Here is a 17,090-nt window from a genome sequence, read left to right as displayed (position 1 = left end):
AGTCACGATTTCCAATGCATTATACTACCAAATTAGCCGCTTTTTGAATAGAAGCCCCTTTTTTTCCTACGATTTCTCCTCGTCTTTACACAAAATCCTCGACGGTTTTCTAAGACTCGAGAACGCATACCTATACGCAGGCTTCCCTTCGCGCGGTTGCTTGAAATTCAAGTCGAAACCGCGATGAATCATATACTTATCGATTCAACAAGAGCCCCGCGACCGCCTCACGCGTGTGGGGAAACGCGCGTGAGTGGAAAGACGTTCGCGTCTGGCATCACAAAGAATCGCGTCTGGTCGTTCACCGGGGGGAAAAGCCTCGCCGCGCCGTTGAAAATGAAGAATCGACACGCTGTCGTAATTTATTTAACGGTCGGCCACGCCTCGCGCGCTCACCAGCCTCCGCGCTCGAGCGCTCCTAATTACACGTTCCGCGCGTAATCGGAAATGGCCGGCGCGAGGGTAAACGTAAGCGAGGGGGCGTGATTATCCCGACGACGGATTGACGGCGGTCATTTTTAGCCCCGTCAAAACCGATAGAGATCCCACGTCAAAACGTAATACGTGCTGTCTATTAGCGGCTCTAACGATATCATTTACCTCGGTAAATCAGTTAACTTGATAGAGCCGCGACGCGGCGGCTAATCCCGTGCGCGCAACTTTAAAAATTGAGGAATAATGCCCCTCTCGGAGGCGCCAAGTGTGCGCGAGCTCGTCGAAAAAGCTATCTTACCGCCAATTTTCCGCGTATATTATGACGCTTCCTGTATAATACGATTTCGTATGCATTACGTAAAATGTAAACTACATCGCGCTGAATTGCATTTACATTTTGGACGGGCGGGGGGAAAAACCTTGACGGGGGCGCCCACGTTGTTTCCCACGAGAAATTTCGCCGATCTGTCAGACGCGAATATAACAAACTGTCTTCATTCTCTGTTTTCTCTTCTCTTTTGCAGAGATACCGAAGAATGAATACAACAACAAGAATCAGTCCACGGGGAACAGTCCAATAAAGGTGGAGCTGCAGAACAACATGGACAGGTAAGACCGTTTACCGCACTCGCACAATACTTTTTCCCTCCCCCCGCCGTGGCGGCGAGGTGTCCTCGATGGTGAATGAATTGGACCGTCGTCGTCGTGGTATACCGTGCAGAGAAAATTCGTGTTCCGAAAACCGACACATGATCGAGGCTAAACGAATACAGGGCCGCGCGGGCCGACTTCTGTTCCGCCGCTTCTTTCTTCGTGCCACTCGAGAGATCCTCATGAATCATCCATTCATGCAGTCGACTCGCGGCACAATGAGTCAATGTTTGAGCGTGGATTGTCGTACCTCAAGAAAGCGTGCGTCTCTCGCCTACGCTCGTGACGTCCGCCCTGTGGAAAATCGTCGGTCTTACGGGTTCTTACGGTTCTTATAAGGACCATTCGCCATTCGCCGCAGATCCACAGAGAAGAGCGCGCCGTCGAAAACTTGCAAAACGTCTGCTACCGCGAGAGAGATTTCACATCGTGTTTACGAAGCCGGTAAACGAACTTCCTTCGGCCGCGGGGAGAGAGAAAGAGAGGAGAATGGAATTTGATAACGCGCCACCCTGGGAGCGAACGGAGATTCGAGTTTCTCCGCTTTTACGGTATGCAAATTTGCTAAATGGCATTAACGCCCCGGCTCGAAAGTTGAGCGAGTCATTTTTAAGAGATTGAATAGAACGATATTGAAGTAATACGAAATGAGAAAACTAATTTGATAATAGCCAATGCTAATTCTCGGCCGATCCGGCGAGTGCGCAATGTGATTCGTTTGTACTTGCATTAATTTGTACATCGTGAAATTTTTTGACGTTTTACGGAAATAGTAAAATTATACGAGAAACGGCATGATCCAATATTCTTTTTTATTCGGATAAAATTAATATTTCACTTATATTTATTAAAAATCAAAACAAAACGGAATATCCTGAAAATGTAAATGTGATAAAAGCGAAGGGCTTAACGTTCAAAAACGTAGGATATTTCAATATTGAAACTTTGTAACGAATAAGTCAAACATTCGGTTAAACATTTCGACATTCGGGGGGCTGCAAAATGGGGAATTCAGAGGCCGGAAGTTTCACTCGGGGAAACTCCAAATCGTCCGCTTTTATTTGGTTTGCGCGATAGAAAAAAAATGCGCGTCCAATCCGCGTAGAATCAACAAGCGGGAGAGAGGACGCCCTGGTAGACGCCGCTTGGTTCACGTTTTTTTCATTATCACGCGGTGCAACGAAAGCAAACGCGCTTTCCCGCTCACGCTTCAGAATCCGACGGTTGAGTTTAAATATTTTGGTTAGACATTTGTGAGTTACTTGGAAACGGCGGCACGACGCGGCGGCGGCAACGTTCAATACAAACACACTCGAGGGCTGCCACTTTTCCACGGAGGTATGTAACGAGCGAGAATACATTACGAGTTTCTCGAACGTCACGAGGGAGAGAGCGGGAGAAAGAGGGACGAAACTCCACGCTGTACCGAAACTCCGAGAGTTCGGCCGCGAACGTGCCTGAAAATTGTACCGAGGTGCCGAATTCCACGGCGGTGTTTCTCTAATTACAATGGCGGCGCATCGAGAAATTACGCCGTGTAACGGCGGGTTCGGGTATACGGACGGCTATCTAACTTTTCGGATAAAACGGCGGGGGGATAAAGATTAATCTCTGACCGCTAATGAGCGATGGGGGGGGGGGGATAATGCGCGTGTTCAGCGGGATCCGCTACCGTCGTGACGGGAATTTACATGCGGCTGGCTACAAATCGACCTTCATCGGTTTTCAGAGTACCTTTACCTTACGGGCACGCCCCGTCGATGATCCCGATGAGGAGACAAAGCATCCGCTGTCATTTCCGCAAGGGAATCGATTGGTGCAGCTGGAAACTAATTGCCATAGTAGTAATTATGCTCTCGCTCTGCTTGACCGCGGCATTAACCTACGTCGCAGGTAATTATTCGCATATTGCATTCCGAGCGATCTTTCTTTGCTCTACGAAATATCTGTCTTTTACATCGAGCGCGCGTAATTTTGAGTTAGAGATTTAACAGCTCTGTTTAAACACGTTGCTCTTAAGCAACGGATATCTGAGAGACGTTTCTAAAAAGCAAAAGTTTCTTGAACGCGTCGTTATCTATCAGATATTTTAGATCATTTTTTAATTTTCGCGGGTGAAATTTAATCTTGAAGCGATATGGCGTAACGTGAAAAATAACGTAGCGTAATGTTTGATAAACTAACACTACATCCAATCCTAATTGATCCCTTATTAAGCGTCGAATTTAGTGAACTGGTCGTACCAAGGCACGAAGGCGTGCACGGTCCTGGTGGGCGAGAACACCGACGCCAAGCCGTCTTCGGGCGAGACGAACAAGACGTCCACATCGTCCACGTCGACGTCGTCGCAGTCGAGCGGCAGGACGCGGCAGCAGTCGTCGTCAGGAGGTAGTATTAGCACGTCGGATAGCATGTTGCTAGATGGTGTTGTCGTATACAGCCGCAAACGTAGGGACACGTTTAACGAGCATGCGTTGCACCAAACTGTCGCGCCACCACCCCCTCGTGACCCCGAGGAGCTGCCCTTGACCCCGGCCGCTCTCGCCGAGGCGGAGACCTCGGGGTCCGGGCAGCGGTCAGTCCCGTTGCATGAGGAGGAGTCTCCTGGTAAGGTTGTGCATGATCCGGAGCATGCGGACGGTCGGAATCCGGTGAGAGGAGCCATCGACCGCTCGAGCGAAGCAGCTGCCGTGAACGCCGAGGACGTGCCGCCGGAGTCACCGGGATCAACGGCTTCCTCGCGGACGGTACAGCTTGTCGTGAATGTCTCTTCTACCGCTACTAACTACTCGTACGATCGTTCGACTCATACCACTGTCGCTGTCGATCATCTCGCCTCTTCGTCCTCTGTCTCTGTCGGTTCTGGCAATTCTCTCGCGTTAACTTTCGTTCGCCAATCGCCCCGTAACGAGACGTCCGGCACGACCCCGCGATCACCGCCGCAAGACACTTCCTCGGGACGCACCCCGAAGTTCCCGGCCGTCGACGGTATCGACGTCGTCGCCGAGACACGGCATCAAGAGGTGCACGCCGCCTCGAAAGTCCCGATGGCGAAACTCAGCCGCGATGACTTCGCGGATTTCGTCCGCGATACCGATAACGCCGGCACGTCCGAAAGTTCGGACATTGCCGAAAGCAGCACCGACGGCACCGGGGCTACGACGTCTGCATCCGGCGCGGAGTCCGCGAAACTTGGCGCAGATAGCACCGACTACGGCCAAGTAGTCGGCGGAATTGCAGAAAATGGCAGTAACGTTTTCCCCGTCGATTACAGTGATAATATAGACGATGGCACTGTAGAGCCAACGACCGTAACAGAAATACACTCGAAGGAACTAACGGAGAGCCAACAATCGGACGTAAGTAATTCAAGCGAAAAATTAGTTCCCGTAGAAATGGATCAGAAAAAAGTAGATGCTGTCACAGTTTCGCCTAGTATGAGCGTAGATAATGAAACAGCGCTTAATGCTCTACCGAATAAGGATGAGAACGTCGAGGAACCTGTGGAAGACGTAATCGAGGTTGCCGAAGATCGCGAAGACGTGTCTGAGGAAAAAATTAGCTCGGATGAAAATGAGAGGTTGGTCACTTCTGCAAAAAGCGACGGTATCTCAAAGACGATAAATATTACCGCGAAATCGGTAGAATCCCAGACATCCAGCATCGTAAAAGAAACGCGGGAGCTCTCCAGAGAATTTACCTCTTCCGAATCCGAGACCTCATCCAATATAACTAGAACTTCCGAGCAATCTGAGGAACTGCAACGAGACTATCCCGTCCCGATTTACAGCTACGGGCAGGACGAGGTGGAGATCGTCAACCTTCATCACAAGAAACAACCCGTTGAAACCGCAAAAGCGGAACGCCCTGTTAAATCATCCGAATCCGTGAGTCTCAACAACGATGTAAAGATGAACGCCGCTCTTCGACAGGATCGGAATAAAAACGATCCACAGATCGTCGTGAGAGAAAAGAGCGACGAAGAGTTTCTTCGGCAGTTTAAAGAACAGTTCCACGAGGCGTCCATCGATGCTGAAGAATCCGTTGAAAATTTCCCATCGATTAAGACTAATTATAACTCCCCTCCAGCGGACATGAAACCTCCCGTGCATGAAACGGTGCATGATTCATCGGGCAACGCATCACCCGGGTCCCCTTGGTCCATCCATCCGATGACCCAACGCGTGCAGATCGTAGAGGTACCTGTATACCGCGACGGTCATTCGCAGCCGTTGTCCTCGCCCTCTTCATCGTCCTCATTCTCATCGTCATCGCATCGAGTGCTCATAAACGTAACGATCGCCACCGAAGACTCGTCCGCCGTTTCCTCGAGGCCGCTGTACGTCCTGTCGGTGTCGGTGCCGACGGAAAGCGGCGCGATTAGCCATTCATCCGGGAATAGCGTCGATCAGGTGCAGGTGCGCACGGCCGAGCGGCTATCGGAGCCATCCGCAGCAAGCATGAAAAAAATCCCAGCTAACGACGAAGAATCGATTGACGCGATCGATACGCGATTACCGCCACCGCCGCAGCCACCTGCCTCGCCGCCGGCGCCGATCTGGGCCGGCGGCGAGTGCGAGTGCTCCTGCCCCTGCATGGGCTCATCCTCTGACGAGTGGGACAACTTTTCAGCGATCGACGACGACCTCGAGCAGGAGCAGCTCGAGAGCATTAACTCCACTCTGTTAGCCGAGAATTCCCCCGAGGAGCCGGGGGAGAGACTGACGGATAAGAGGGACGGAGAGTCATCCGTGAAAGATTCGGTAAGGCCTGACGCGACCTCCACTACCGAGGACTATTATCCTTCGTCGACAGACGACACCGCGGTGAGTGGCGAGTCAATCAACGATACTTCCGCGTCGACTTACGAGCCGGAAGTAAGCACTGATGCGTGGCCTTGCTCTGGGAGCACTCCGCTACCCCCAGAACCCACTATACTGATTCTCGAAGGTGAGGCCCCGTTTTCTCTCTTTCTCTGATCTTTGATCTTTTCTTCCTGAATCACTTCTCTTCTATTCTCTTCTATATTCTGATACTTCTACTTTCTGTGTTTTCCGTCTTCGCTGATGCTGATGCTCAATTCTTCGCTTGTTGTTTTACTCGTGGACTGGTCAAAAGCGAGTTTACGCTGATTTGCCTGTACTGTTGTAGTCATTGTAATGTGTTTTGTGGTAGTGGGTAGTGTAATTTACGTAGATTATAACGGTGATGTAGTTTTAAGTCACCAGTATGAATTCCTTAATCAATTCCTGCACGGAATGTCCCGAATTAATTGTTGGCGGTTGTAACAGTTATTGTTGATGCACAAAAGTGCGTTTTCAAAAGAAAAATAATTTTCACCGCGGTTCCATTAATTGTGAAATAACTGATACTAAAATTAATCGATCCGTTTAAAAATAAAATGTATAAAAGAAAAGATATAACGCTCACGAAACCAACATGCATAAGCATCCATGCCTAGACTTGAGAATATTTCAAGAGTGAATTCTTACGTCTGTCGGATAATGTAATCTCGATGCTGTGTAACTTAACGCCAATTTTGCTCTTTTCCTTTTAAAGCCAGCTGTTCGGTACAAGTTGCAGTCTAGGCAGTCACTTTTTGGTAGTTGGATTACGCAATTAATTATACTAAAATTACTAATGACGATCTCGACTTACATTATCCAACGGAAACTCGAGCTTCCTCAGTCGTGTACATGCTTCTGATTGCGACTTCGCGTCCGTAGGTGCGCGAACCTTCCCGGCGAGGTCCTTCCCGCCTGACGGAACGACCTTCGCTCAGGTCGGTTTAGGACAGAAGCTCAGCAAGGAGATACCGCCGTACGGCTACTGGAACATGCAGTTTTACCAATCGGAGGCCGCCTACGTTCGCTTCGACTACAACATCCCGCGTGGTGCGAGCATCGGCGTGTACGCGAGGAGGAACGCGCTGCCCACGCACACGCAGTACGATCTACTGGAAGTTCTCAGCGGCTTCAAGGCTCGGACCACCAGGGCGTCCCATGTTAGTGTTATTGTATGTGCCGCTACCCCATTTTTATTTCACTTTCTCGCGTAATATGCCGATAATCTCGGCTAGAGAATGTCTTTTTTTTTCCTTTTTTTATTCTCCCGCTCGACGACGAATACGCATGTATACGTGATCAAGTGGTGACAGTTTAATTCCAATTTCCGATGACTTTCACAGCCTTCGATTAAGAAGGAGGTAACCCAGTATATGGAGCCGGGACATTGGTTTCTTTCGCTTTATAACGACGACGGAGATCCTCATGAAGTCTCGTTCATCGCCGTAATCGCCGAGGATATGACGCATAACTGCCCAAACGGTTGTAGCGGCAAGGGCGAGTGTCTTCTCGGCCATTGCCAGTGCAATCCTGGTTTCGGTGGCGAAGACTGCAGCGAGAGTGTCTGTCCCGTTCTTTGCAGTCAAAGAGGTGAGCTTGTCTTACCTGGTAAAAAAATATTCCCGGGTAAAAGTTAATCGTTAATCGCCTTTTGTTTGTTTTAATCGTGTAAATATCGGTTTTACAATAATTTATATTTATTTTGATATATTTTTGTTATATTGTTTTATATACTATATATCCGCATGCATATGTATTATTATATATATATAAAATTATTACTATAAAAATATTGAGAAATCTGATAATAGGATTCAACCGTTTGATTAAAATAACATTAAATTGAAATCCGTATTGGAATTTTAATAAACTTCAAAAATCGGTTATTGGTTACGGGTTTGATTAAAATCCTATTGAAATAGAAAGAAATAACGATTGGTAGGTTTTTTAACCGATTAAAAAAACCAAGTTCCGCGCGGCTTCGTTTATTGATTTCTTTTAAATAGAAATCAAAGCCGATTACGTTTCACTCGTTTCAGTATTGCACTTTTGCAAATACTCGCGATACATGTTAATTTCCTGGGTGCTTGGTACACCAGTTTCTCCCTCAGTGCACTCGCGAAGCGATACGCAGTTGTGTTTATTTACTGTGAATAAAATATAGTAACTTATTTTTCAAGAGAAGTACATTAATACACTCTTGTAATTTCTGGGGACCCAATCAATTGAAATACAAATATTTTCTATGTCGATCAGTTACGGCGACAATTGCGTCTTATCGGGAGCTTTAATCCTTGAAAGTCTCCGTCCGAAATCAAATTTGCGAGTTTTGTGCGCATAAATAATTCTCGTTCGCGTCCCGTCAACAAATAAGTAATCCCGTCGTTTCGATTTAGGCGAGTACATAAACGGCGAGTGCCAATGCAATCCCGGCTGGAAGGGCAAAGAGTGCTCCCTGCGACACGACGAGTGCGAAGTGCCCGACTGCAACGGTCACGGGCATTGCACCAACGGCAAGTGCAACTGTGTACGCGGCTACAAGGGGAAGTACTGCGAAGAGGTCGACTGTCCACATCCGACTTGCTCGGGCCACGGTTTCTGCGCCGAGGGAACGTGCATCTGTAAAAAGGGCTGGAAAGGAGCCGACTGCAGTCAAATGGATAAAGAGGCACTGCAGTGCCTGCCGGACTGCAGCGGTCACGGGAATTTCGATCTGGAGACCCAGACCTGCCTCTGCGAGCCCATGTGGTCCGGTGATGATTGCTCGAAAGGTAAGTGGATGAATGAGCGAACATAATTATATTTCAGAATATCGTACATCGAACAAGAAGTAAAAATGACATATGAATATGTCATTTTTCAGTTTATAAAGATTAAAAATAGAGTAGTTAGCTGTATTGTATAGTAGAATTAAATATATGGGAGAAAAGATTAAAAATTAAAAGACAGTTTTTGTTAGTTTTTTTTCTACAATACTTTAAAAATGGTATCTTTTTATTGGTTTTTTTTTTGTAATTGGTCTTTTTGAAGGCATTTTAAACCGACTCATTTTATCTTTTGACATTTATGCGTTTATAAATTTATTTTAAGAGCTAGCAAGCTGGACGAAATTAGCACACTGGATAGATGTCTATGTCGACCTGTAACATTTAAAATCAGCGAAGTAAACGCGATATGGAATTGGGTTAAGAGTATCGATTCTACTTTCGGTGAATTGACGATTCCTATGTTTCCAGGTTTTTTTTGGATGGTGACAGAACTTGCGAAGTAATTTTTACGAAACTCTCCCGATTAACTGTTCACTTTTCTAGACCCCACCCCTTCTCTTTTTATTTACTTGTCGAACGATCATCGCTTTGCTTCTGAGTGTCCGCTTGGACTAACATACTTCCGTATTATTCCATGCACTTCGAACAATCGTTTTAAGCCTCTCGCTTCGTGTTTCAGAACTGTGCGATCTTGATTGCGGGCCTCACGGGCACTGCGTGGACAACGCCTGCGACTGCTTGCCAGGCTGGTCCGGCGAGCTGTGCAATCTGAAGCAATGCGATCCTCGCTGCAACGAGCACGGACAATGCAAGAATGGCACGTGTCTATGCGTCACCGGATGGAACGGAAAACACTGCACGATGGAGGGCTGTCCGAATTCCTGTTCCGGCCACGGACAGTGCAGGGTGTCGAACGACGCGCAGTGGGAGTGTCAGTGCTATAACGGCTGGGACGGCAAGGATTGTAGCGTGCTTCTAGAACAGAATTGTAACGACGGACGAGACAACGATAAAGGTACAGCGTTTAAACATTGTTTCATTTTTTTCTTACATTAATTTAATACGTAAAAGAGAAACTTGATTATTATTCTTGTATAATATTTCGTAAATATAATCTAATTAAATTTAAAGTTAAACGATAGAAAAAATGAACTGAAGGCTAAAAGAGATAATGCAAATTGGAATTTTAGATACTCTTGTATTTGTTTAAATAGTATTTATAGTTAGAATATTTGTTCAAAATTAAGCAACCGCCCGAGGCTGTCATCAGTAAGTGTATATCTTTTTCTTGCGACTTTAATGAAAAATAATGTATCTTTTAGATGGTCTCATTGATTGCGCCGACCCGGAATGTTGCTCCAATCATATATGCCGCAGCAGCCAGCTGTGCGTTTCAGCTCCTAAGCCAATCGATATATTACTACGGAAACAACCGCCCGCCATCACCGCATCCTTCTTCGAGAGAATGAAGTTCCTAATCGACGAGGGCAGTCTGCAGAACTACGCTCGTCAGGAGACCTTCAACGAGAGGTAAGTTCGCCGTCTATCGTCGCGCGAGACTTTCCCCTCTCGTCCTTGCGACCAATGTCGTCGTCATGATCCTCGTCGTCAGCGCGTTGAAATCGTTAGCGAAAATTGTCCGTCCCGATGTCGATGTTGCGTCTACAGTCTGCGTGTCTCTGAGTAAAGAAATGAAATAGGAATCTCAACACATGCGCGATCACGAGAGAATGGCAGCATTAAATAGGAACACACATTGACGCTACACAAGGTATCACACAAAGTTCGCCACATTTTCTTTTGCATATGGATTTCTTGAACAATATAAAATTAATTTTATTGAGCGCTATTTTTCAAGAATTTCTTTATGGCGACTAAATTTTAAATAAAATTTTGATTGACGTAAATTTCACTGAAGACATTCTCGCGAGTGAGGAAATAAGATTTTATTATTTAATTTGATTCTTAAAGCTTCCAAGATTTCCCAGATTTTCAACAGCTTACAGCTCGGAAACTATTAGTGCCTCGACATCGTTAATTAAGGTCACATGTATTTCAAATTAGGCAAAGGATCCGTATGGCAAAGGAAGTGCATGGGGGGTGGGGGTGAGCCTGTGTAAAGCGTGAATCGCGAAGGTCGAGAAAGTTGCATGCTTGACGGGACGACTAAAGGTTATTAATAATACGAATATATGTACGGTCCCTTTGACTCGAGCCGGGAACTGAATCGGTTGAAAGATTAGTCGAGCAAAGCCGATCGATCTCTATTTTTAACTAAGCGGGAAGAAGCGCGCACACAGAGAATAGGGTCCCAGCTCTCTCTCGCAGGGACCCGGTAATCTTTTAGCTGCCTCTGCGCGCATATTACAAGATACACGCATACCCCTGTACATCTCTCTCTCAATACACATGTATTACCGAACAGTACAGACACGAGGATGCATATACATAGATTTCAATATATTATATCTGCGTTGTTGTGACCCGTGTGAAATCACATCCCAACAGTTTTCTACATATGTTTTGTACGTACGTGTGCGCGAGCGTGTGCCCTGCATTAAGCCTCCCCCCCGGCCCTCGTCTCCATCAATCTATTTCTCTTTCTCTCTTTCATTCTCTTTCTCTGTCTATTCCGATCACAGTCCCTTACGATCTATCTATCGATATATATCAATCCAACCCCCCCCCCCGTTCTTTCGATACTTTCTCTTTCTCTCTTTCTCATGTCCGTCCGAGTGGAGCTTGCGTGAATGTATGAGTCCATGTTTAAGCCTCGAGCTTTTCGCTCATCATGCCGGCTAAGGGGGTAGGAAGGGGATACAATAACCGGACAGTTTTTTCTCCCCGACGCGTCGGGTCCATTGGAAGGGACCGGCAAATTCTAGTAATCCGGAGACGCGACGTATCGAAATTCTTCGTAAAAGCGGAAAGTTTTCCTCAGACTCTTCTATATTTTCATCCTCCTGCCTCTGGAAATCCTTTGATACTTTTTTTTCTCTCTCTCCCGACCCGTACCCTCGGTCCCGCGTCCTCCTCCTCCTCCTATTTTCGCCTTTAATCGCATCATTTTAACTCGGCTCTGTTTTATCCGTGCTGCCCGGTCAGTATGTTCTGGAATCACTTCAACACAAGGTAAGAAAAACCAGACGCTCGACTAAATGAACGAGGATCCGTAATAAGATCCGTCGTAGCGGTATTAAAAGAACCTGCTGCTGTTTGATAATATTTTCGTGCATTTGGTATCTCTCACGTATCTGTAAATAAATACATCCTGCATCCCGATCGCGACGAGCCGTGCGTGTGTGCGTTCGACTGCGCTTGAGAAGCCTTGACCTATCTCGATTTGATTGAATTTTCAGCAGGTCTCCTTCGATCGTGTATTTCACATTTAGAGTATCAATCGTCTCCAAGATGATAAGAAAGCTTGGATGTGCAACATCTATCATAGATATCAAGAATCATCGAGCATCAGGAGAGGATTACTCTCACTAATGCTGGTGATATCTACGTTCTCTCATTGACTTAGGCGGGATACTACGGAAAATGAGCGAAATACACGATCTAAGAGTCTCTATCTTGACAGTTGGAACACATTCCACGATCGTTCGAGCTCGCACTTCGTCCTCCGTTATTGTTGAACACATTCTCATGTTGCATGGTTCAGTTACCTTTTTATTCCTACGTTGTGTTTCGTGCCTTTTACGTTGAGCTTCCGACTTTGTGTTATTCGTGTATATATAAATATATATATTGACTGTTATACTTATATAAGTAGTGACTTGTCCTCGACTATTATGCTCCAGTGCCAAAGAGGCACGAAGGTTCGACTGTTGTACACTATATTGCTTATTTAATAAACCACAGGCAACTACAGTCTGACAGAGAAATTCGAGAAAATCTCGTCGAAACATCGAAATGACAAAAAAAGGAGAAGAAAGGCACCGATCACGTTCGCCGTTATTCGTGCAGCGGACGGTCGAAGAGTCGAGTGGTTCCTCTTTAGCACTGAGAAGCAAAATTGACGAAAGTACATCGCGTTAAATATTCAAGATATCTGCATACGCGATTGGCGATTAATGCCCGATATCGAGATAATTATTAACCGGCGAAAGGATTCTGTCACATAATATAAATGGACACACATTACCCTTCGATGCAAATTCACCCTCGATTGCCCCTGTCTTTTTAAACATCCGTGAGACGCGCACTTTGCGTTTAATTATAGCGATTTTTCCCATCACAGATATCGAATTATGGATCAATCTCAAGGATCTATTCTTAAAGCACTTGGGCCTGAAGCAAAACACCCGAGGTCTTTTCTGCACCCCTACTTTATCGCTTTATTTTAATAGATACAACTCACATTATAACGTATAATTAAAAAGAAGACGTTCCTAATCTTCTATTAGCAGTAAAAAGAAGATATTCTCATTTTCTATCACACTTTTGCTCATTATTTGTGAAATCATAAAAACAAAAAGGCACGCGTTTAATTTATCTATCAGTCAAGTCTTATTTTTTTCTTAACGAAATATTGAAAGTCAGACCTCTTATTAAGCGTTATCAAGTGGCAGTATTTTTTCGTCGGTATGCACTCGGAAGAGGAGATATCCGAGAAGTGTGAACAGTAAAACGTAGTAGATTGAGATTAGCCTAGAGAATAGCGATTGCTTTGTTGGTAGTGTACGACGAAGCACACAGAGAAATGATCTTAGACTATATACGCGCTCGCGAGCTTCCTGCGATTAACACAGTCGTTGTCTAATAGCCGGTCGGCAGTCATACGTGGTCGCGTTGTCACGCACCTTGGCACGGGATTGATGGGGGTGCGGGTGAGCACCAGCACACCGCTGGAAGGCTTCACTCTCACGAGAGACGACGGCTGGTTCGATCTCCTGGTGAACGGCGGCGGTGCCGTAACTTTACAATTCGGCAGGTCGCCCTTCAAGCCGCAGAGCCATATCGTCTTCGTGCCTTGGAACGAGGTGAGTTTCTCACGATGTAATAAATTTATCGCGCGTCACCAGGAACTCCTGATATTCATCTTACGGTTAAAGACAAGATAATGAAGGTATCATTTGTTTCGCTACAGGTCGTCATCATCGACAAGATTATCATGAGCACCGCCGAGGAGAAGCCACCCATACACGTTCCGCATGCGTGCGCGGCTCACGATTACGATCTCATGAAGCCGGTCGTTCTGGCGACCTGGAAGCACGGATTCCAAGGTGCCTGCCCGGACAAGAGCGCTATCTTGGCGGAGTCGCAGGTCATACAGGAAAGCTTGCAGATACCCGGGACGGGCCTGAATTTGGTGTATCACAGTTCCCGAGCGGCCGGTTATCTCTCCACCATACAACTGCAGCTGACGCCGGAAGTCATCCCGCCGACATTAAATCTGATACACTTGAGAATCACGATCGAGGGTATACTCTTCGAGAAGATCTTCGAGGCCGATCCCGTGATCAAGTTCACTTACGCCTGGAACCGCCTGAACGTTTATCGTCAACGCGTTTACGGGGTGACGACCGCTATGGTCAAGGTCGGTTACGAGTACGGTGACTGCAAGGACATCATCTGGGACGTACAGACGACGAAGTTGAGCGGTCATGACATGTCTATTTCGGAAGTCGGCGGTTGGAATCTGGACATTCATCATAGGTATAACTTCCACGAGGGTATTTTGCAAAAGGGAGATGGCTCGAACATTTATCTCAAGCACAAACCGAGAGTTATTCTCACCACGATGGGAGATGGTCATCAAAGGCCGCTGGATTGCTACGACTGCGACGGACAAGCTTCGAAACAGCGTCTCTTAGCGCCCGTTGCTCTCGCCACTGCCGCAGACGGCTCCATCTTCGTCGGTGATTTCAATCTAGTCAGGAAGATCCTCGTCGATGGAACAGTTAGAACTGTGGTCAGACTAAAGTATGTAACTAATACTGTTTATACAATAATTTTTATAACTCTTTTTTTCATAAATTTAATTTAACTCTAAATTAATTTTTTTAGCGCAACCAGAGTATCATATCGTTATCACATTGCTCTGAGTCCTCTGGACGGCGTTCTCTACATATCGGATCCAGAATCTCATCAGATTATTCGCGTTCGCGATACCAACGACTACACGGATCCCGAGCATAACTGGGAGACAGTGGTCGGCTCCGGGGAACGTTGTCTTCCCGGCGATGAAGCTCATTGCGGTGATGGCGCTCTCGCGCGAGACGCTAAACTCGCTTATCCCAAAGGCGTTGCCGTTTCTGCGGACAACGTCCTATACTTCGCTGACGGCACGAACATCCGAATGGTCGACAGGGACGGCATTATCACCACCGTGATCGGCAATCACATGCACAAGTCGCATTGGAAGCCCATACCCTGCGAGGGCACGTTGAACGTCGAGGAAGTCCACCTCCGTTGGCCAACCGAGCTGGCGATCAATCCTCTGGACAATTCGCTGCACATGATTGACGATCATATGGTCCTTCAGCTGGCGCCGGACGGTCGCGTCAAAGTCGTCGCTGGTCGTCCGCTTCACTGCGCTTCGCCATCGGCCTCGTTCGACACGGAACTCGCGACTCATGCTACACTCGTGATGCCGCAGAGTATCGCGTTCGGTCCATCGGGCGATCTCTACATCGCCGAGAGCGATTCGCAGAGGATCAATCGCGTTCGCGTGATCGGCACTGACGGCAAAATATCGCCGTATGCCGGCGCCGAATCCAAGTGCAATTGTTTGGAGCGCGGCTGCGACTGCTTCGAGGCAGATCATTATTTGGCATCCACCTCTAAATTCAACACCATATCCGCTGTGGCAGTTTCCCCCGATGGGGTAGTGCACATCGGCGACCAGGCTAATTATCGAATCCGCTCGGTGACGGCAAGCATTCCTGATGCGAGCGGTGCGCGCGAATACGAAATCTATGCGCCCGACACACAGGAGATCTATGTGTTCAACCGATTCGGCCAACATATTGCCACGAAGAATATTTTGACCGGCGAAACCGTGTATCTCTTTACCTACAATGTGAACACCAGTAACGGTAAGCTCAGCACGGTGACGGACGCGGCTGGCAACAAGGTCTTCTTACTCAGAGATTACAGCAGTCAGGTAAATTCGATTGAGAACACGAAGGGACAAAAATGCAGACTGAGAATGTCCAGGATGAAAATGCTGCAGGAATTGAGCACGCCCGATGATTACAATGTTACCTTCGACTATCACGGACCCACGGGCTTACTAAAAACAAAACTCGACAGTACCGGACGTAGTTACGTTTATAATTATGATGAGTTTGGTAGACTGACGAGCGCGGTGACTCCTACGGGCAAGGTAATCAGCTTGACATTTGATCTCAGTCTGAAAGGTGCCGTAGTGAAAGTCGGCCAGAACAACAGGAAGCCTATCTCGATGCTCATTAAAGGATCATCCGTTGTTACGAAGATCGGAGAGGCCGAACAGAGAACGACAGTTCTCGCAGATGGTTCAGTCGGAAGAGTGACACCATGGGCTCACACGGTTAGCACCGATTCGATGCCATACTCGATTCTAGCAGAGCTCGAGCCTTTGCTGGGTGAGAGCTATCCCGTGCCAGCTAAACAGAGAACGGAGATTGCCGGGGATTTGGCTAATCGCTTCGAATGGCGATACTTCCTCCGGAAGGTCCAAGGGAACAAGAATCGTGGCAACACGAAGGCGATCGCCCAGGTCGGCAGGAAGCTTCGTGTCAACGGTGAAATCCTGTTGTCTCTCGAATACGATAGAGAGACGAACACCGTGGCCGTGTTCATGGACGATCGGATGGAACTGTTGAATGTCACGTACGACAGAACGGCTAGACCGGTCAAGTGGGGACCGAGAAACGGTATCTTTGCCGGCGTTGAATTGGAATACGATCGATTTAGCAGATTGACAAGCTGGACGTGGGGTGACATTAGCGAAACCTACGGCTTCGACAGATCTGGCCGGTTATTCGAAATCAAGTACAGCGACGGCACGTCGATGGTGTACGCTTTCAAAGATATGTTCAGCATCCTACCGTTGAAGGTTACCACACCGCGTGGAAGCGATTATCTTCTTCAATATGACGAAGCAGGAGCATTACAGTCGTTGACCACACCAAGAGGACATATCCATACGTTCTCTCTTCAAACTTCTCTCGGATTTTACAAGTATCAGTACTATTCGCCGATGAACAGACATCCATATGAGATCCTTTATAACGACGACGGTCAGATTCTCGCCAAGGTATATCCCCATCAAAGCGGAAAGGTAGCTTATGTCTACGATCACGCTGGAAAACTTGAAACGACACTTGCCGGTAAGTGGCTCTTTCTAATATAATTTTGTCACAATAATACCTATTTCATCCTTATTTTTCGATTAAATTTT

At 47.0% G+C, this 17,090-nt stretch overlaps 1 protein-coding gene across 7 annotated transcripts in view; it reads left to right on the top strand.

Moving 5' to 3' along the window:
- Window positions 1–17,090, top strand: part of LOC112454350 (teneurin-m) — a 516,441-nt gene that overhangs the window by 493,701 nt on the left and 5,650 nt on the right. For 4 of the 7 annotated variants that reach the window (XM_025015680.1, XM_025015681.1, XM_025015684.1 and 1 more), the window contains 11 exons: window positions 960–1,044; window positions 2,816–2,979; window positions 3,304–6,036; window positions 6,813–7,102; window positions 7,274–7,520; window positions 8,327–8,701; window positions 9,378–9,713; window positions 10,021–10,228; window positions 13,467–13,683; window positions 13,791–14,626; window positions 14,711–17,019. In XM_025015680.1, the coding sequence (XP_024871448.1) occupies window positions 960–1,044; window positions 2,816–2,979; window positions 3,304–6,036; window positions 6,813–7,102; window positions 7,274–7,520; window positions 8,327–8,701; window positions 9,378–9,713; window positions 10,021–10,228; window positions 13,467–13,683; window positions 13,791–14,626; window positions 14,711–17,019 (7,800 nt within the window). Of the gene's footprint in view, window positions 1–959; window positions 1,045–2,815; window positions 2,980–3,303; window positions 6,037–6,812; window positions 7,103–7,273; window positions 7,521–8,326; window positions 8,702–9,377; window positions 9,714–10,020; window positions 10,229–11,803; window positions 11,831–13,466; window positions 13,684–13,790; window positions 14,627–14,710; window positions 17,020–17,090 lie in introns of all 7 variants that reach the window. The other 3 variants (XM_025015686.1, XM_025015685.1, XM_025015682.1) reach the window with 3 other exon arrangements.

Source organism: Temnothorax curvispinosus, unplaced genomic scaffold (genome assembly GCF_003070985.1).
Source record: "Temnothorax curvispinosus isolate PA1 unplaced genomic scaffold, ASM307098v1 QBEX01005011.1, whole genome shotgun sequence".
Lineage (NCBI taxonomy): Eukaryota > Metazoa > Arthropoda > Insecta > Hymenoptera > Formicidae > Temnothorax > Temnothorax curvispinosus.
Note: the sequence above shows the minus strand (reverse complement) of the source record. Positions and strands in the feature narration are given on the sequence as shown.